The 13,531-nt window shown below is 47.8% G+C and overlaps 3 protein-coding genes across 13 annotated transcripts in view; 1 reads left to right on the top strand and 2 right to left on the bottom strand.

Annotated features, from left to right (window-relative positions):
• Nucleotides 1–253: 253 nt before the first annotated feature.
• Nucleotides 254–3,358, bottom strand: MICOS13 (mitochondrial contact site and cristae organizing system subunit 13). The gene is made up of 4 exons (XM_014882966.2): nucleotides 3,270–3,358; nucleotides 1,684–1,840; nucleotides 879–930; nucleotides 254–443 (listed from the first exon to the last, which is right to left on the bottom strand). Exons 1-4 carry the CDS (start codon nucleotides 3,296–3,298, stop codon nucleotides 346–348), a joined length of 336 nt encoding a protein of 111 aa, XP_014738452.1. The 5' UTR covers nucleotides 3,299–3,358; the 3' UTR covers nucleotides 254–345.
• LOC106857111 (hydroxysteroid 11-beta-dehydrogenase 1-like protein) lies at nucleotides 2,844–9,244 on the top strand. 10 transcript variants are annotated; one of them, XM_088179005.1, is made up of 10 exons: nucleotides 2,959–3,109; nucleotides 4,149–4,330; nucleotides 4,970–5,100; nucleotides 6,239–6,350; nucleotides 6,715–6,806; nucleotides 7,055–7,109; nucleotides 7,218–7,309; nucleotides 7,812–7,905; nucleotides 8,217–8,382; nucleotides 8,613–9,244. In XM_088179005.1, exons 2-10 carry the CDS (start codon nucleotides 4,246–4,248, stop codon nucleotides 8,797–8,799), a joined length of 1,014 nt encoding a protein of 337 aa, XP_088035131.1. In that variant the 5' UTR covers nucleotides 2,959–3,109; nucleotides 4,149–4,245; the 3' UTR covers nucleotides 8,800–9,244. The 10 variants fall into 10 exon arrangements, with proteins under 10 accessions (XP_088035134.1, XP_088035131.1, XP_088035133.1 ...); XM_088179003.1 differs by lacking the exon at nucleotides 2,959–3,109 and adding an exon at nucleotides 3,785–4,043; XM_088179004.1 differs by lacking the exon at nucleotides 2,959–3,109 and adding an exon at nucleotides 3,786–3,986.
• Nucleotides 9,245–11,113: 1,869 nt separating this feature from the next.
• The window catches only part of CELF5 (CUGBP Elav-like family member 5), a 35,076-nt gene continuing 32,658 nt past the window's right edge, over nucleotides 11,114–13,531 (bottom strand). For both annotated transcript variants that reach the window (XM_014882961.2, XM_088179001.1), the window contains exons 11-13: nucleotides 12,718–12,861; nucleotides 12,454–12,618; nucleotides 11,114–11,564 (exon numbers count right to left, since the gene is read on the bottom strand). In XM_014882961.2, the coding sequence (XP_014738447.1) occupies nucleotides 12,491–12,618; nucleotides 12,718–12,861 (272 nt within the window). In that variant the 3' untranslated portion in view covers nucleotides 11,114–11,564; nucleotides 12,454–12,490. The remainder of the gene's footprint in view (nucleotides 11,565–12,453; nucleotides 12,619–12,717; nucleotides 12,862–13,531) is intronic.

Below are 13,531 nucleotides of genomic sequence, written 5' to 3'. Positions count from 1 at the left end.
ATCTTGTACAGTTACTTTGCATTTTTATATTTTTTTTAAACTCTTGTTGGCTTGGTTTGAATTGGATGGTGTTCATAAAGATTAATTTAGCTTCAGAATAATCTATTTATTTTCCAAGCTTTAGAACATGCTGTTCCTCAGCACATGGCCATCACTTTATCACAACTGATCTGAGATGCTTAGAGTTTTGGATCAATGCTAAGACAAAGCAATTATTCCACTCTGCAAGCTAAAACCAAACCAAATACAAATGGAAGTTCCAAAGTCTTTTATTGTAGCCCTTACATGGCTGAGCTGCCCTCCAGAGGGGTGGACTGAGAGAATCCTGAACCCCGGAGAACTTGTTCATTTCACAAGATCCTTCATGTATTTCCAGCCTTCCACTGTGTATTCACAGGCCCTGGTGGGGGCTACAGACAAGGCAGACATGACTGTGTGCACTCCTGCAAGGAAAGCAGAGAAGAATTACCCCAAGATCAACAGCATTCAAGCCAAATTTCCCAGTTTTCAGCACCACCATTGTAGATCTCTTTAAGCCCTGAGCATTTCTGACACATAAATTCCAACTTCAGGCCCTGTACATGAGTGAAGACAACTACAAGACTGAGCTCAGTTTTTGTTTAAGCCCTGTTTTATTTCTTGCCTTGCCAGAGCCTCCATGGTGATGCTGGACATGTTCCAATTATTTGTGGATTGTGTTTCCCCACAATTACATGAAGACTCTCTGCTGCACCATAAAAACTGTGTATTACTAGGTATTTATAACATGCTTTGCCTTCAAACAAAAATGTCTAAAATTCTAATAACAATGGGAATGTTCATCCCTTCTGAAAAGCCAAAGACTGAGTTCAGATTCAGTTAGTGAGCAGTGATTTTACCTTTATTCCAGGAATTAGAGACGGAAAACTCAAATTTTGGAGTAGGTGGGAGCTAGAAAGAAAAAGAGAGACAAAATATCAGTACTGGAGGGGTTTCACTTGAAATTCCTATCACCTTGGCAAAGCCTCTTGACCTCAGATCTCAAAAATACTTAGGTGCATACTCTCCATAAGCCTCAAAAGCTTTAAGTCTGGGCTTTGCTCTTTCCTGCAATACAAAGTAGGTAAAAAAGGTAGACAATATTATTTAGGTGCTCCTGGAAAAAACAAATCCACGGTTGTCTCTGTTAATTTATAGTTGTCTATAATAGGAAAAATGCTTTTCAAACTTTAAGCAAAGGCCTTCTTTTCTGAGGATTTTAAAAACTAAGAGCTACTCATAGAGGAGACACTTCTTCAAGCAATTTAATTTCAACTTGGTGAACTGTTAGCAATATAAGAAATTGAGAGGGTAATATTTTGATTGTTTTTCTTAAAAACATGTAGGATCCTTCAGAAGCAGCTTAGAAATACCACTGCATGGTGAAATACCCCCCAGAGCATGTTTGCAATCCCCTCCTTGACCCTGCACAGGCTGGTTACCCCTCTCCTTTGAAACAATATCTGTGAGCAATGTCTCTGACCCAAACTTAGAAGTTTATCCACTTTCCATTTCAATCCTCTTCAAAATACTTGCCATGTGAAATCCAGTTTCAACAGTAAAACTCCTGCCAGCCTCACTGGAATCAGAACATCACCTTCATATTTCCTCTGCCTGATCCAGAGGAGGTGTCTGTGTTGCAGGGATCACCTGAGCAGTCCTTACCTCCCAGCCCAGGTAATTTGTCCACTCTTGGATAGCTGGAGGCAGTGTTTCTTGAGCTTTTTTGAATGCTTTAGCACCTTCTGTGCCACTGCCCAGCAGCCCCTGGTCATATGCCACATACACAGCAGCTCCAGCCAGGCCTCCTTTGATCAGAAACCTGAAAGAATTGAAAGCAGTTCAGTTTGTGTTCTGACCACCAGTGCATCTCTCTCAGTGGTTGTGACTGCCAAAGAGAAGGTATCAATAAAGAAATCTCATGTCTTACTGCAGGAAAAATCAGCAGAAAAATGCCCACCTATGTTCCTTGCCTTTCTAGGACAACTATTCCCTGTCAGCCCCTTGAAACTACACCTAATTCACATTTTATCAGTGATGGTTTACAATATAAAAACGAGAAAGTGTCAAGTTCCTCAAAAGCATGTGCCACTTTGTAAAGCCTGAGAATCACTGGCATATTCCTCTGCTAAAAGCAACTAAAGATTTTACAGTGGGCAAGCCATCCATGTTAATGGTGTGATTCTTCCTGATAAATGTGATATTTATCTAATAAAGCTGACAGACACTGATATCTTGTTAAGCTCATTACAGTTCAGTGAACACCTGGCCATGGCGTTTGCATTGCCAAGGCTTTTACAGTTTCCCTGCGTGATGTGCAGTCACCAGTTTACAGCTGTGATGGCAACCTACAAAAGTGAAGTCGGGAAGAGAATATTTGGCCTTTATTGGCATTTTTGTTATAAATAAGAGATCTGAGGTGACTGGCTTTCCCAGACTCACAGGGCAGAGAAATGCTTAAAAAAACAGCAAAAGCTGTTGTACAAGGGGACAACCCAAAACTTGGCAGACAGCGGTACTGCAGTAGTGGGACATACGACAGATACAAAACAGCGGACAAGAAAGAACCAGTTTTTTAAGTCGTGTATTCACATGCATTTCGGGGAAAAGGGATTTCTCTGCTATAACGTTCTGTTCTCCCCAATGATACCATTCTGCACGTCCTCGCTGTGGGTGTGGGCTCAGCTCCGAGCGCAGCGCTGATCCCGAGCTTACGTTACATGTCCATGCTCACCCCCAGCCAGCGGCAAAGCCGTGCCCGGAGTGTGCAGGGACACACGAGAGCTGAGCCGTGCCCGGAGTGTGCAGGGACACACGGGGAGCTGAGCCGTGCCCGGAGTGTGCAGGGACACACGGGGAGCTGAGCCGTGCCCGGAGTGTGCAGGGACACACGGGAGCTGAGCCGTGCCCGGAGTGTGCAGGGACACACGGGGAGCTGAGCCGTGCCCGGAGTGTGCAGGGACACACGGGGAGCTGAGCCCTGACCGGAGTGTGCAGGGACACACGGGGAGCTGAGCCGTGCCCGGAGTGTGCAGGGACACACGGGAGCTCCGGGCCGCGGGGACAGGCCAGGCCAAGGGCGCGGAGCGAGGCGAGTAGAGCCGAGGGACAGGGCCTGGGGACGGGCCGCGGAGCGCTGAGGCACGGGCGGCGGCGTGAGCTCCGGGCTGGGCGGGGAGGATGGAGGGGAAACGGCGTGAGGAGGGTGCGGGAGGGCGGGGGCCGGGCCGGGCAGGATCCGCGGGACTCACTTGACAGCGGGGAGCAGGCGGGCGGCCATGGCGGCGGCGGGGCCGGAACCGTCACGTGTCCGCGAGGCCCCGCCCGCGCCGCAGCCGTGAGGGGCGTGAGGGACCGGGCAGGGCGCGAGGGGCGTGAGGGACGGGACAGGGCAGGGCGGGGCAGGGCTGGGCTCGAGGGGCCGGGCCGGGCGCGGCTGGGGCTGTGAGGGGGCCGGGCAGGACCGGGCAGAGCTGAAGCCGTGAGGGGGCAGGACCGGGCATGGCTGAGGCTGTGAGGGGGCAGGACCGGGCATGGCTGAGGCTGTGAGGGGCCGGGCAGGACCGGGCATGGCTGAGGCTGTGTGGGGCCGGGCAGTACCTGGCAGAACTGAGGCTGTGAGGGGGCAGGACCGGGCATGGCTGAGGCTGTGAGGGGGCAGGACCGGGCGTGGCTGAGGCTGTGTGGGGCCGCTCCCGGCTCCTGCGCCTTTGTGGCGCTCTCCTCCCCGCCGCCGGTTTTGTCGCGCTGTGTCGCAGCGAGGTGGCAGAGCAGCTCATCCAGAGCAGCTCGTCCAGAGCAGCTCGCCCCCCTGCTCTTCTTATCCAGACAAGGCTCCGTCCTGTGGGCTCTGCCGCCGCCTCCCTCCCGAGATCCGGCTGCTTTGGGGTCACTGCTGCCAACTGGCATCAGTCTTTAATGAATTAAGAGTTCTCTAAGATTAGACACCAGCGTTTATTTTTTCTCCTGTAAGCTCGCGGTGCGTGGAGGCTGGCTCTGAGTGCAGAGGGCTCTGGGAATTGCCGGTGAAAGATCCTTTTTATTCTTGACCAGGGTGGCTGTGGCTCCCAGGGGAGAGACCCCTCAGGTGGGCTCTGGGTTCTACAAAAGCCTTTCCGTGCCTCTCGCAGGTTGGCTCCAGGCATCCGAGGAAGGAGAACACAGTATTATTTTGGCTGAAGTGCTCAGCTCCAAGACTTTATTTTGTTCCTCACAGCTTGGAGGGATATGAAGCCGATTGGGAAAGTGCTTTGTGCTACAGGGATTGTAGCTGGGATCATAACTTTCTTCTGGAAAGACGACTTTAACCCAGGTAGGCTCGCAAGGGGGATGATTTCAAGCTGAAATATAAGTCATACAAGAGAAGAGGTTGAATTTCCAAACTTTGACTGATGGCCTCATTCCTGCCTGTAGTCTTACTAGAGTTGGTGGTCCCAAAGCAATGTTTCATTCCCAAAAACAAAGAGAAGCTTGAAACAATGAGGACGACAAAATGGTCTAAGAGCAGGGATCCTGCTGTCTCTGTGGGGGAAAAATGGCACTTTGCTGTTTTTATGTTTTGGTTGTAAATTCCTTGGTGTCAAGAACCATCTCTATAGGTGTGCAGTGCCTGGCACAAGAGGGCTGATGTGTCTCCAGACTGATGGCAGAGTACAGAAGGCACATAGCCTGGTTTCTGGTTTATGTTGTACAGCGTCTTAGAAGGTGAAAAGCAATTTGCTTCTTGAAAGATTTTGGTCTAGCAACCCAGGCAAGGGCCCTGTGACACAGCTAGCTGGCATCATGTCATTGCATCATCGGGCCTGCCTCTTCTAGTTTTGGAGAAGCACCAAGAATTTTGAGCACTTAAGTGCATCTTTCTTCTTTAAAGCTCTGCCAGTAGTTAAGGGCAGCACCTCTGCTGCTTTCTTCACTTACTTCTGTATCTTTTATTCTCTTTCCCGTATAAAAGAGAGCCTGTCTGGCGCCCGTGTTCTTGTGACTGGAGCCAGTGCTGGGATTGGAGAGCAGATAGCATATCACTATGCCAGATTTGGTGCTGAAATTGTGTTGACTGCCAGAAGAGAAGCTGTGCTGCAGAAGGTAAGAACCTCATCCTTGTATGGGGAAGACAAGAGATTCAGGCTTTTACCAAATATCAACAAAAAAATTAATTGTCAACATGATAAACTTTCCTTTGGAACTGTTAAGCATAAACTCAGAAGAGAAGTTGGCCAGTACAAGAATATGCAAATACAGTGCCTGAGCTTTTAACTGCCTGAACATTTATTTATATGAGGGGATGGTGTGAAGCTGCATCAGGGAAGGTTCAGGCTGGACATTAGGAAAATGTTCTCCACTGAGAAGGTGATCAGTTACTGGACTAAGTTCCCCAGGGAGAAGTGGTCATGGCACCAAGCCTGTCAGAGTTCAAGGAACATCTGGGCCACATCCTTAATGATATGGTTTAGTTTGAGGGAGTCCTGTGAGGAGTGGGGATTTGGATTTGATTCTTATGGGTCCTCTTCAATTTGAGATACTCCATGAACTATAATTCCTGTGAAATGTTGTACAGCTTTGCAGAATCCAAATTGTTCTATTTGTAGCTGTTTTGTTAAAAACTCAAGACTTTTTGTAGGTTAAATGCTTTTTGACCAACTCAAACAGATGAGACTTCTTCACCTGTACTTTATAAAATGGGACAATATTTAGAAAGGGTAGCTCTTTAACTGTGGGGATGTGTGGCTTCCAAGGCAAGTTCTTCACTGTGAAATGGTGCAAAAGGTGAGTTGGGGACAGTGAGCATAATAATAGTTCCTAATGACTGGAAGGCATTATTTCAGCAAATAGCTAAAACTGCATGTCATTGCCAGGCACATTCACACACTCAGCATAGCAAAGGAATTACAAAAGCTCAATTCTTTTCCAGTTATTTTGGAAAAAAGAGATGAACTTAATGTAAAGCATAACCCTTGTTCCAGAAGATTTCTCCTGAAGAAGATTTTTTTTTTTCCCAGTGAATCTTGATCCTGTCCCAAAGTAGATTAACAGACAGTTAAATAGAGGTAACTCTTTGCAGGATGCACATTCAAAGAACTGCCCAAACAGCATGTAAATTTTAAATTAAAGTGTGTCTCTGTCCAGATCTGACTCTCACTGACTGCAGTATGTGCTTTATGGTGCCCTTTTCCCCTACTATTTTTCCAAATAGTTTAATCTTTGGTTTGTGTTCTTTTTCAAGGTGATGGAGAAATGCTTGACACTCGGAGCAAAGAAAATATTTTATATCCCTGCAGATATGTCTTCCCCTTCAGAGCCTGAAAAGGTGGTTCAGTTTGCTGTCCAAAAGCTGGGTAAGCATCCTGGGCATCTCTTTGGCTTTCAGGTGTGTGCAGAGTTCTTATTCTAGTAGGAGCTTCTTGCTTCAGTTCCCTGAACTGAGAAAGGTGTTAAGGACATAGATGTACCACCAGAACTAAGTTCTGAGCCTGAATCATGCTGAAACATCATCCCAGGGAGTTGTTGTCAAAGTCAAACAGTTTTCCTTTCAGTTCTACTCCTGAGGAGCAGTCAGATGCTCCCAGATGGGCATATTTAATCTTTTTCCATGGTGAAGCATTTCCCAGCCTTCTGAGGGGGTGGTTCAGCCCTCCTGGCATTTCTGAGCTCCCTGGTTGATGGTCAGGGGATGTCCTTGTCCTTTTTCTGCTGTCCCAGGGGGCCTGGATTACCTGGTGTTGAACCACATGGGCACGAACCGTTTCCAGGAGTGGACCGGGGATGTGGAATACACCCGCTGGCTCATGCAGGTGAGGCTTCCCAGCTCACCTGGAACTGGGTGAGCCTGGCACCTTCTGGGGCAGCTTTGAGAAGCTCCAAGGCAAATCCAAGGCTGTGGTAATGGTTGAGAACAATCCTTTTACTTCATTCCTGTTTGAAGTCAAACAGTTTAAAGGTTTTGTTGCTAGAGGTGTTCTGCTCAGATGTACATTTGTGAAGAGGAATGTTTGGGAAAAACTTCTGATTTCTTCCTTCTGTCCTTCTTACCTCCCTTTAGGCCAGGAGTTTAGGATTGATGGGCAGTTCCAGGCAGTTGTGTTTAGTTCAGGAAGGTCTGTAAGTGAGCAGCCAGCACTTCCTACTGGTCTATGGCATGTGCACAATTGCAGAACACGAAAGTTGTTTGAAATGGTGTCTGCCATTTGAGTCTCTGTTCACAGATTTAGAGTTTTCCTGTAGAATCACCCTGGTGCCAGGTTTTGGGGCCATGAAAATGAAGAGCTGTTTTCTTGATTCAGTCTTCTTCATTCAGGTGGGTCATATTAGTTTCTGTTTCATTTTGGAAGGAGGATTTTTGCTGGAGAGTGGCAACTTAGGAACATAGGTGAGAAATTCTTATAATTTAAGAGAGCAGTCAAGCTCTGAAGTGATACTGAATTTTGTGCCTCATTGTAGCTCAGTCAAGAGAAACTTAAAAGGGGAGCAAACTGAGACTTTGGTATCTTTGGTAGGGATTGCAGAGTAGAGAATAGCATAAAGAAAAAGCAGAGATAGTTAATTGTATCTTGTCAGGAAATCTGCGTGTTAGAGCCCAGGAATAACCTTTACTCTGAATCTTCTTCACTGCTTTTTCTGCAATCTGAAAGATTCATGGTTGCAATGTTTGTCCCCATCTTTAAAGATTTTTCTCACTTGATGTTTGAAAAGGCAATTCCAAACCACCCTCCTTTCCATTTCTGACCACTCTGTTGACTTTATTGGCTCATGCTTTCAAAACCCTCTTGCTTCTTCCATGTCTACATTTATTATTCCAGGTGAATTTTTTGAGTTATGTGGCTCTTGCAACAGCAGCTCTTCCCACCCTGGAGAAGAACAAAGGTGCTCTGGTGGTTGTTTCATCCCTTACAGGTTGGTGGCTTTACCTGGAGTAAGTGCTGGCCTCATGGAAACATGAGGCTGTTCCAGTGCTGTTCATATTTCTCTGTTGTTCGACTCTTAAACACATTTCCAAACTGTGCTTTTCACAGTATATAATGATATTATAATAAACATATAATGATATATGTATTCTAATATACTTATATAAGGGAGACCCACCTGAACAGAACATGAGTTGATACAGTATGACAAAGCCTGCATCTTTTCCCAGATTCCCTCTCCATGGATCCTCCTTACACCCAGTTTCCTGGTGTTTTCCATTCTCTCTTTTCCCTTTCCAGGGAGAATGCCCACTCCCTTCACCACTTCTTACTCTGCCACCAAGTTTGCACTGGATGGATTCTTCAGCTCACTGCGCCATGAGCTCATCATGCAGAAGAGAGATGTGTCTGTCACACTCTGCATCCTGGGCCTGATTGATACTGATTCAGCACTGGAGCACACCAGGTAAATAACTGTCTGCAGGAATGCATCTCTTCTTGAAAGCATGCAAAAAAATGCACAGCCACTCTGTTTAAGGGGGTGTGTGCACCTGTCTGGGGAGAGTGCAGCTGCCTGGGCACATCAAGGGGTTATTCATTATGGGACAGGAGCAGGCAGAGCCCGTGGCTGTGCCCAGCTCAAACCCCAGCAGGGACTGCCTGGCTTTGAGTGCCCCTCTGCCCATTTCCTTGCAGGGGCAGAGTGCACATCAGTGCCTCCCCTGCTCCCGAGGCCGCGCTCGCCATCGTCCGGGGCGGAGCCGCTCGGGCACACGAGATTTTCTACCCGCGGTGGCTGCAGCAGCTCTGCTGCCTCTGGGCTCTGTTCCCCAGCAGCGGGAACCACGTGCTCCGGACTTTCTACAACTACAGCAGTCCCTAGGGATGCCCAGTCTCATCCTGTATCCCTTCTAGTCACATTCCTGCCATCCCACTGAGCATCTCGCTCCACCACTGGTTTCAAGCAGGAGCAGAGCAGCAGTGGTGGCAAAATCCCCTTTTCCTAAGGTGACTCGTGGCCTCTCATCCTGCTTCAGCCATGGTTCTGCTGCTCCTACCCATCAGTCAGAGATCTTTCCCACTATTCACTCTGCCTTAGCCCATCTCCCCTCCTCCTTCAGCCTGTCTGCTTTGACTGCACCCAGCCTTTTCTCAGCCCCAGCTTTAATCCCTGTCCATCTGTACAGGATCTCCTGGAATGTCTGTGCATTCCTGGGACATCCTCCTCCACTACTTCACTCCACTTTTGGATTCCATTAATCCTCTTGCTTCCCCTAAGTAGAATTTTAATCTCTATTTTAAATAAACAAATTTTTAATGTGTTGGTATTATGTGTTGATGCTTCCTCTGTGAAGAAATATTGGTCCCCTGGATTCTGTGGGCCAAGACCTGTTTGCTGACCCCATGTGACCTGTTAAATTAGCCCAAGGCTTTGGCAATGTTTTCAAGTGTAAAAATTACCTAAAAGCAGGTGCAACTAACAACAAGAAGTAGAGCCCCAGTTACTTAGCAAGTAAAACTTTTATTAAATAAATTTAGGATTTTTTTTTTGACCAGAGTGAGGAATTTGACATTGACAAAGCTTGTATCGCACCTGTAACATTGTACAGTCACATCAGTAACTGTGATGGAAGAAACTGTAAATGCTTGTTTTAAACCAGTTTGACCTAGGATTCCCAAAGTCCTTTTTTCCCATTTTGCATTTGTTCATCTTTTTTCTTTTTTTTTTTGTTTTGTTCAAAATTAGACTAAGTTTAAACTTCATGAAATTACTTGTAGCAGAAATAAAGTACATTATACAAATCACATACATAATAGATGTTAAGTATAAAAATGGTATTTACAATAAGTAAACATGGACTATAGAAACACACAGACTCTCACAGCTTCATTCACCTCTCATAAACTCTCAGCATCAGACACAGAAGGGTGGTTGAGGAGATCTGAAGGTACTTAAAGGACTGTGCCACAAACACCTGAACAAAGGGCAAACTGGAGGAGAATGAGAGTTGGCCGAGATTCTCCAAAATCCCCATAGCTCACTTCAGCATCAATTGCACCAACTTTGCCCCACCAACTCTCTGTCCCTATTTCAATGTGCTCACACACCCTCACACACACACACCAATGTTTGTGGTACCTTATCAAACTCTGGAATACTGAAATCGTTCATTCCTAATCACTCTGGGGTTTGTTGGTCCGTTCTGCCTTGCTTTCCTTTCCTTATTTTTGTAGAAACCTGAAGAGACTGTTCCAAACTGTTCAAGGGATGTGCCTTGTCAAGATGACACATCCCCCCCACTCCCAGGGGATCTTTTTAAAATCCAGTTCTGAACTACATTCTGTGCTTTAGAGTTAGAATATATTGTGTATAGAGCTGTCCCTACATATATATATGTGTATATATATATGTATATGCTGCATAATGTATAATCTGTCTCTTGGAGGGGGTGCTGGGGGAAAAAAATCCCAGAATGGAACCCTCTTTCATCATCCTATTTTCCTTGCATCTGCTGGGGAAAGCTTTGCAGCGGGTGCATGAGGAGAGTCCTCCTGAATTGAGATGGAGAAAACGTCCTGTGTCATCTGGAAGGAGAACTGCCCACTGCCCAGTGCTGGTATCCGACACAGGGAGGCAGTGTGCAGCCCCTGGGAGCTTCTCTAGCTGTGCTGGAGATTGCATCTGCTCACACTCTCATCTTCTCCTGCCTTCATCAAGAAAATGCTGTTGCCATGGAGAGCTGTGAAACACGGATCTGTGCCATGTGTGGGGAGGCAGTGCAGTTCCTCTAAGTAAGGGGACTGGTTTCCTGTGCTTTCAGCCTAATCAGGGAGTGCTCAGGGTAGGGCTGGCACCACATCCCAGGAGCTTTGTCTGCAGAAGCCCTTGGAAAGGTAAGACAGAGCTCTCCAGATCCTTAACCAGGCTGGTGCTAAGGTGGATGAATGACTCAAGCTGAGCAGCTGACTGTGCCCTAATCCTGGAGGAATGTATTTCTCCTTCTTGCTCATGTTGAGCAGAGTGATGTGCTCTCTCTCTCTCCCCCCAACCCACCCCCAGCCCCCTCTTTCCAAAATGTTCAGGCCTATCTGCAGTGCGTGCTGAGAAGACACTGTTGCAAAGGCAAACCCCTAATTTCCAATACCTCTTGCAAGCAGTCAGTCTCTGAATGGAAAAGTTTGGTCCTGTGAGCTAGTTTAAAAAAAAAATAGAGACTGTATATATTTATAGTTATCTATGAAAGGGCCAGAAACAGAGCAGGAGGGAGGGAGGGACAGAAGTAAATTTCCACACATCACTGCAGTAACCTAGAGACACACCATGGGTTTGCTTGGTCCATGTTCTCCAGCCACACCCCGAGAGGAAGAGCTCCGTGTCCCAGGGGCTGCTGGTTTGCTGGTCCCTTTGCTTTGCACCACGTTAGCAGCAAATATGCGAGTCCAGGCGTGGCAAGAATCTTCCTCCTGGGCAGATATTGAGCCTTCTCTTTAATTGCATGTCTTGGAGAGGAGGGGAGGAGGAAGATGGGGTGGGTAAGGTGGGAAGCCGAGGAAGGAAAGGGGTGGTGTCAAAAGAGTCGATAAATTTACTGGCCTCTCTGAAAATCAACCTGAAGCAGAAATTCTTCCTCTGGACTTTCCCTTCACCTGAACAGAAAGGGAGGAGGGTCGGAATTGGGAGATTAGGAAGACATCTATGCAAACCTCAGGCTTTGAGCTGCTGCTGCTTAAACGTGGAGGACTCTGACCCAGATCAGATCAGCCCTCCCTTGCTCCCCATCTCTAGGCTGGCAGGAGCTGGCTCTTGGACAGCAGCCCTGCAGGGCCTCACCTTTTCTCTGCTTTTCTATGACTCCTGTGAATCATGGGATTGTCTCTTCTTACCCCAGAAAGTATTCTTTGCAGACTAACTTCAGGGCCCATGTAACACCTGAAAACTATTGGGGTTTAATACCTTTTTAGGCAGTCAGAAGCTTTTTAGGAGCAGCTGAACAGCAGAGTAAAACCTTGCTTAGACCACAAACTGGAACCATCTGCCTGTCAGGGCCCTGAGGGCACTCAAGGCCTTGATGAACCTGACCAGCCCCACCTGCATTGTCTGTCCACACTGCCCACAGCTCCAAGAGTCTCCTTGCAGCTCTGTGCCATCAGCCTTTGTCTGATACACAGCATGGAAGTTCCAGTCTCCACCTGTCCATGGATCTCTAACTGGGCTCCAACCCCTGGCTTCCTACCTTAATGTTTATTATTGTCAGTATAGACCTTCCTGGCAATCACTGGACTGTGTCTGATCCTGTTCACCTCCACCAGACCTGACCCTGATCTTGACTCTTTGGCTTGGCTTTGGGCTTGTCCCATTGCCACAAATTTGCCTGATGATTGTTGAACCTGGCCATCATCCAGGCCTGCTCTGGCCACGCTGCTCAGGTGAAGCCTCTGCCCCATCAGCTGTGTCACTGCCTCCACTCCTGGCCTCCCACTGTGTAGGAGCAGCTGGAGCCCTGAGCAGAGCTGTGGCCTGCTGGGGCCAGTTTACCTGTGCTGCAGAAGTGACTCCTGCTTGCTCACTGCTGTCAGTAGGGATGGTTGGCATCCTTGGGCCGTTTTAACTGGACCTTCAAGCGTTTCATGCCAATCTGGAAACCATTCATGGCCTGGATAGCAGTCTGTGCACTGGATGGGTTGTCAAAGCTCACAAAACCTGATGGAAGGACACAGGAGGGATGACAATGGCACTCTTGGTGCCATGCCCTACATGAGTGTCATTGTTACTGAGCGTGCTTCCCTTGCCTGCACTTACCAAAACATTTGCTCTGGTTGGTGGCACGATCCATGAACACCTTGGAGGAGATGATATTGCCAAAGGGCAGGAACATCTGCATCAGCTCATTGTCTCCAAACTCCTGGGGGAGATGGTAGATGAAGAGATTGCAGCCTTCAGGACCTGCAGGTATGGGGGCAATGGGGAAGGACAAAACAGAAAGGCCCCGAAGGGCAGGGGAAGAGAAATGGGCTCAACTCACAGCACAGCACTGGAGGAGAGCCCCAGCACTGCCTCCTTCTGCTCTGACCTCCCCTTGCTTGTCTCTGTCACTGCTCCACGAAGGGATCTGAGGGCTCTTGAAGAGCAACTGGGAGACTCTGTACAAAACTAAAGTTTCTGGAGAGCAAATTTTCTTTCAAAGCTTGCCTAGTTCCTACACAGGGTGTTGGGCACAGCCAACTCTGAGAGTGTCTGGGTGCTGTTTTGCTGGAAGGAAATCAGCTGAAGTGAGAGCTCACAGCTGCCCCAGTCCTAGGAGAGTGGCAGGCACTGCTCTGTGAAAGCTGCTGCTGTAGCACTCCCTGCAGTGTTGCCTTCAGCCCAGAAGCCACAGCCTTAACTGGAGACCTCCTGGATTGCCACACATCCAATTTATGGGCTGAACTGGTCCTGTCCACTCCTTCACTGGCTCCTCAGGAGCACAAGAAGCTCCTCCCTTGCTGACACTTGCTCTACCAATGAGGTGCAGAGAGAGAATGCCTTTACCTCCAAATTCTATTCAAGCCAGTTTTGAAATAAGTTGAAAATAAATTCAGTAGGCTATGAAGGCTAAAGAGAGGAGAGTACATTG

Source organism: Sturnus vulgaris, chromosome 26 (assembly GCF_052056855.1).
Source record: "Sturnus vulgaris isolate bStuVul1 chromosome 26, bStuVul1.hap1, whole genome shotgun sequence".
NCBI classification, from domain to species: domain Eukaryota; kingdom Metazoa; phylum Chordata; class Aves; order Passeriformes; family Sturnidae; genus Sturnus; species Sturnus vulgaris.
The sequence above is the reverse complement of the archived record's forward strand: the minus strand, read 5'-3'. Positions and strand labels throughout refer to the sequence as shown.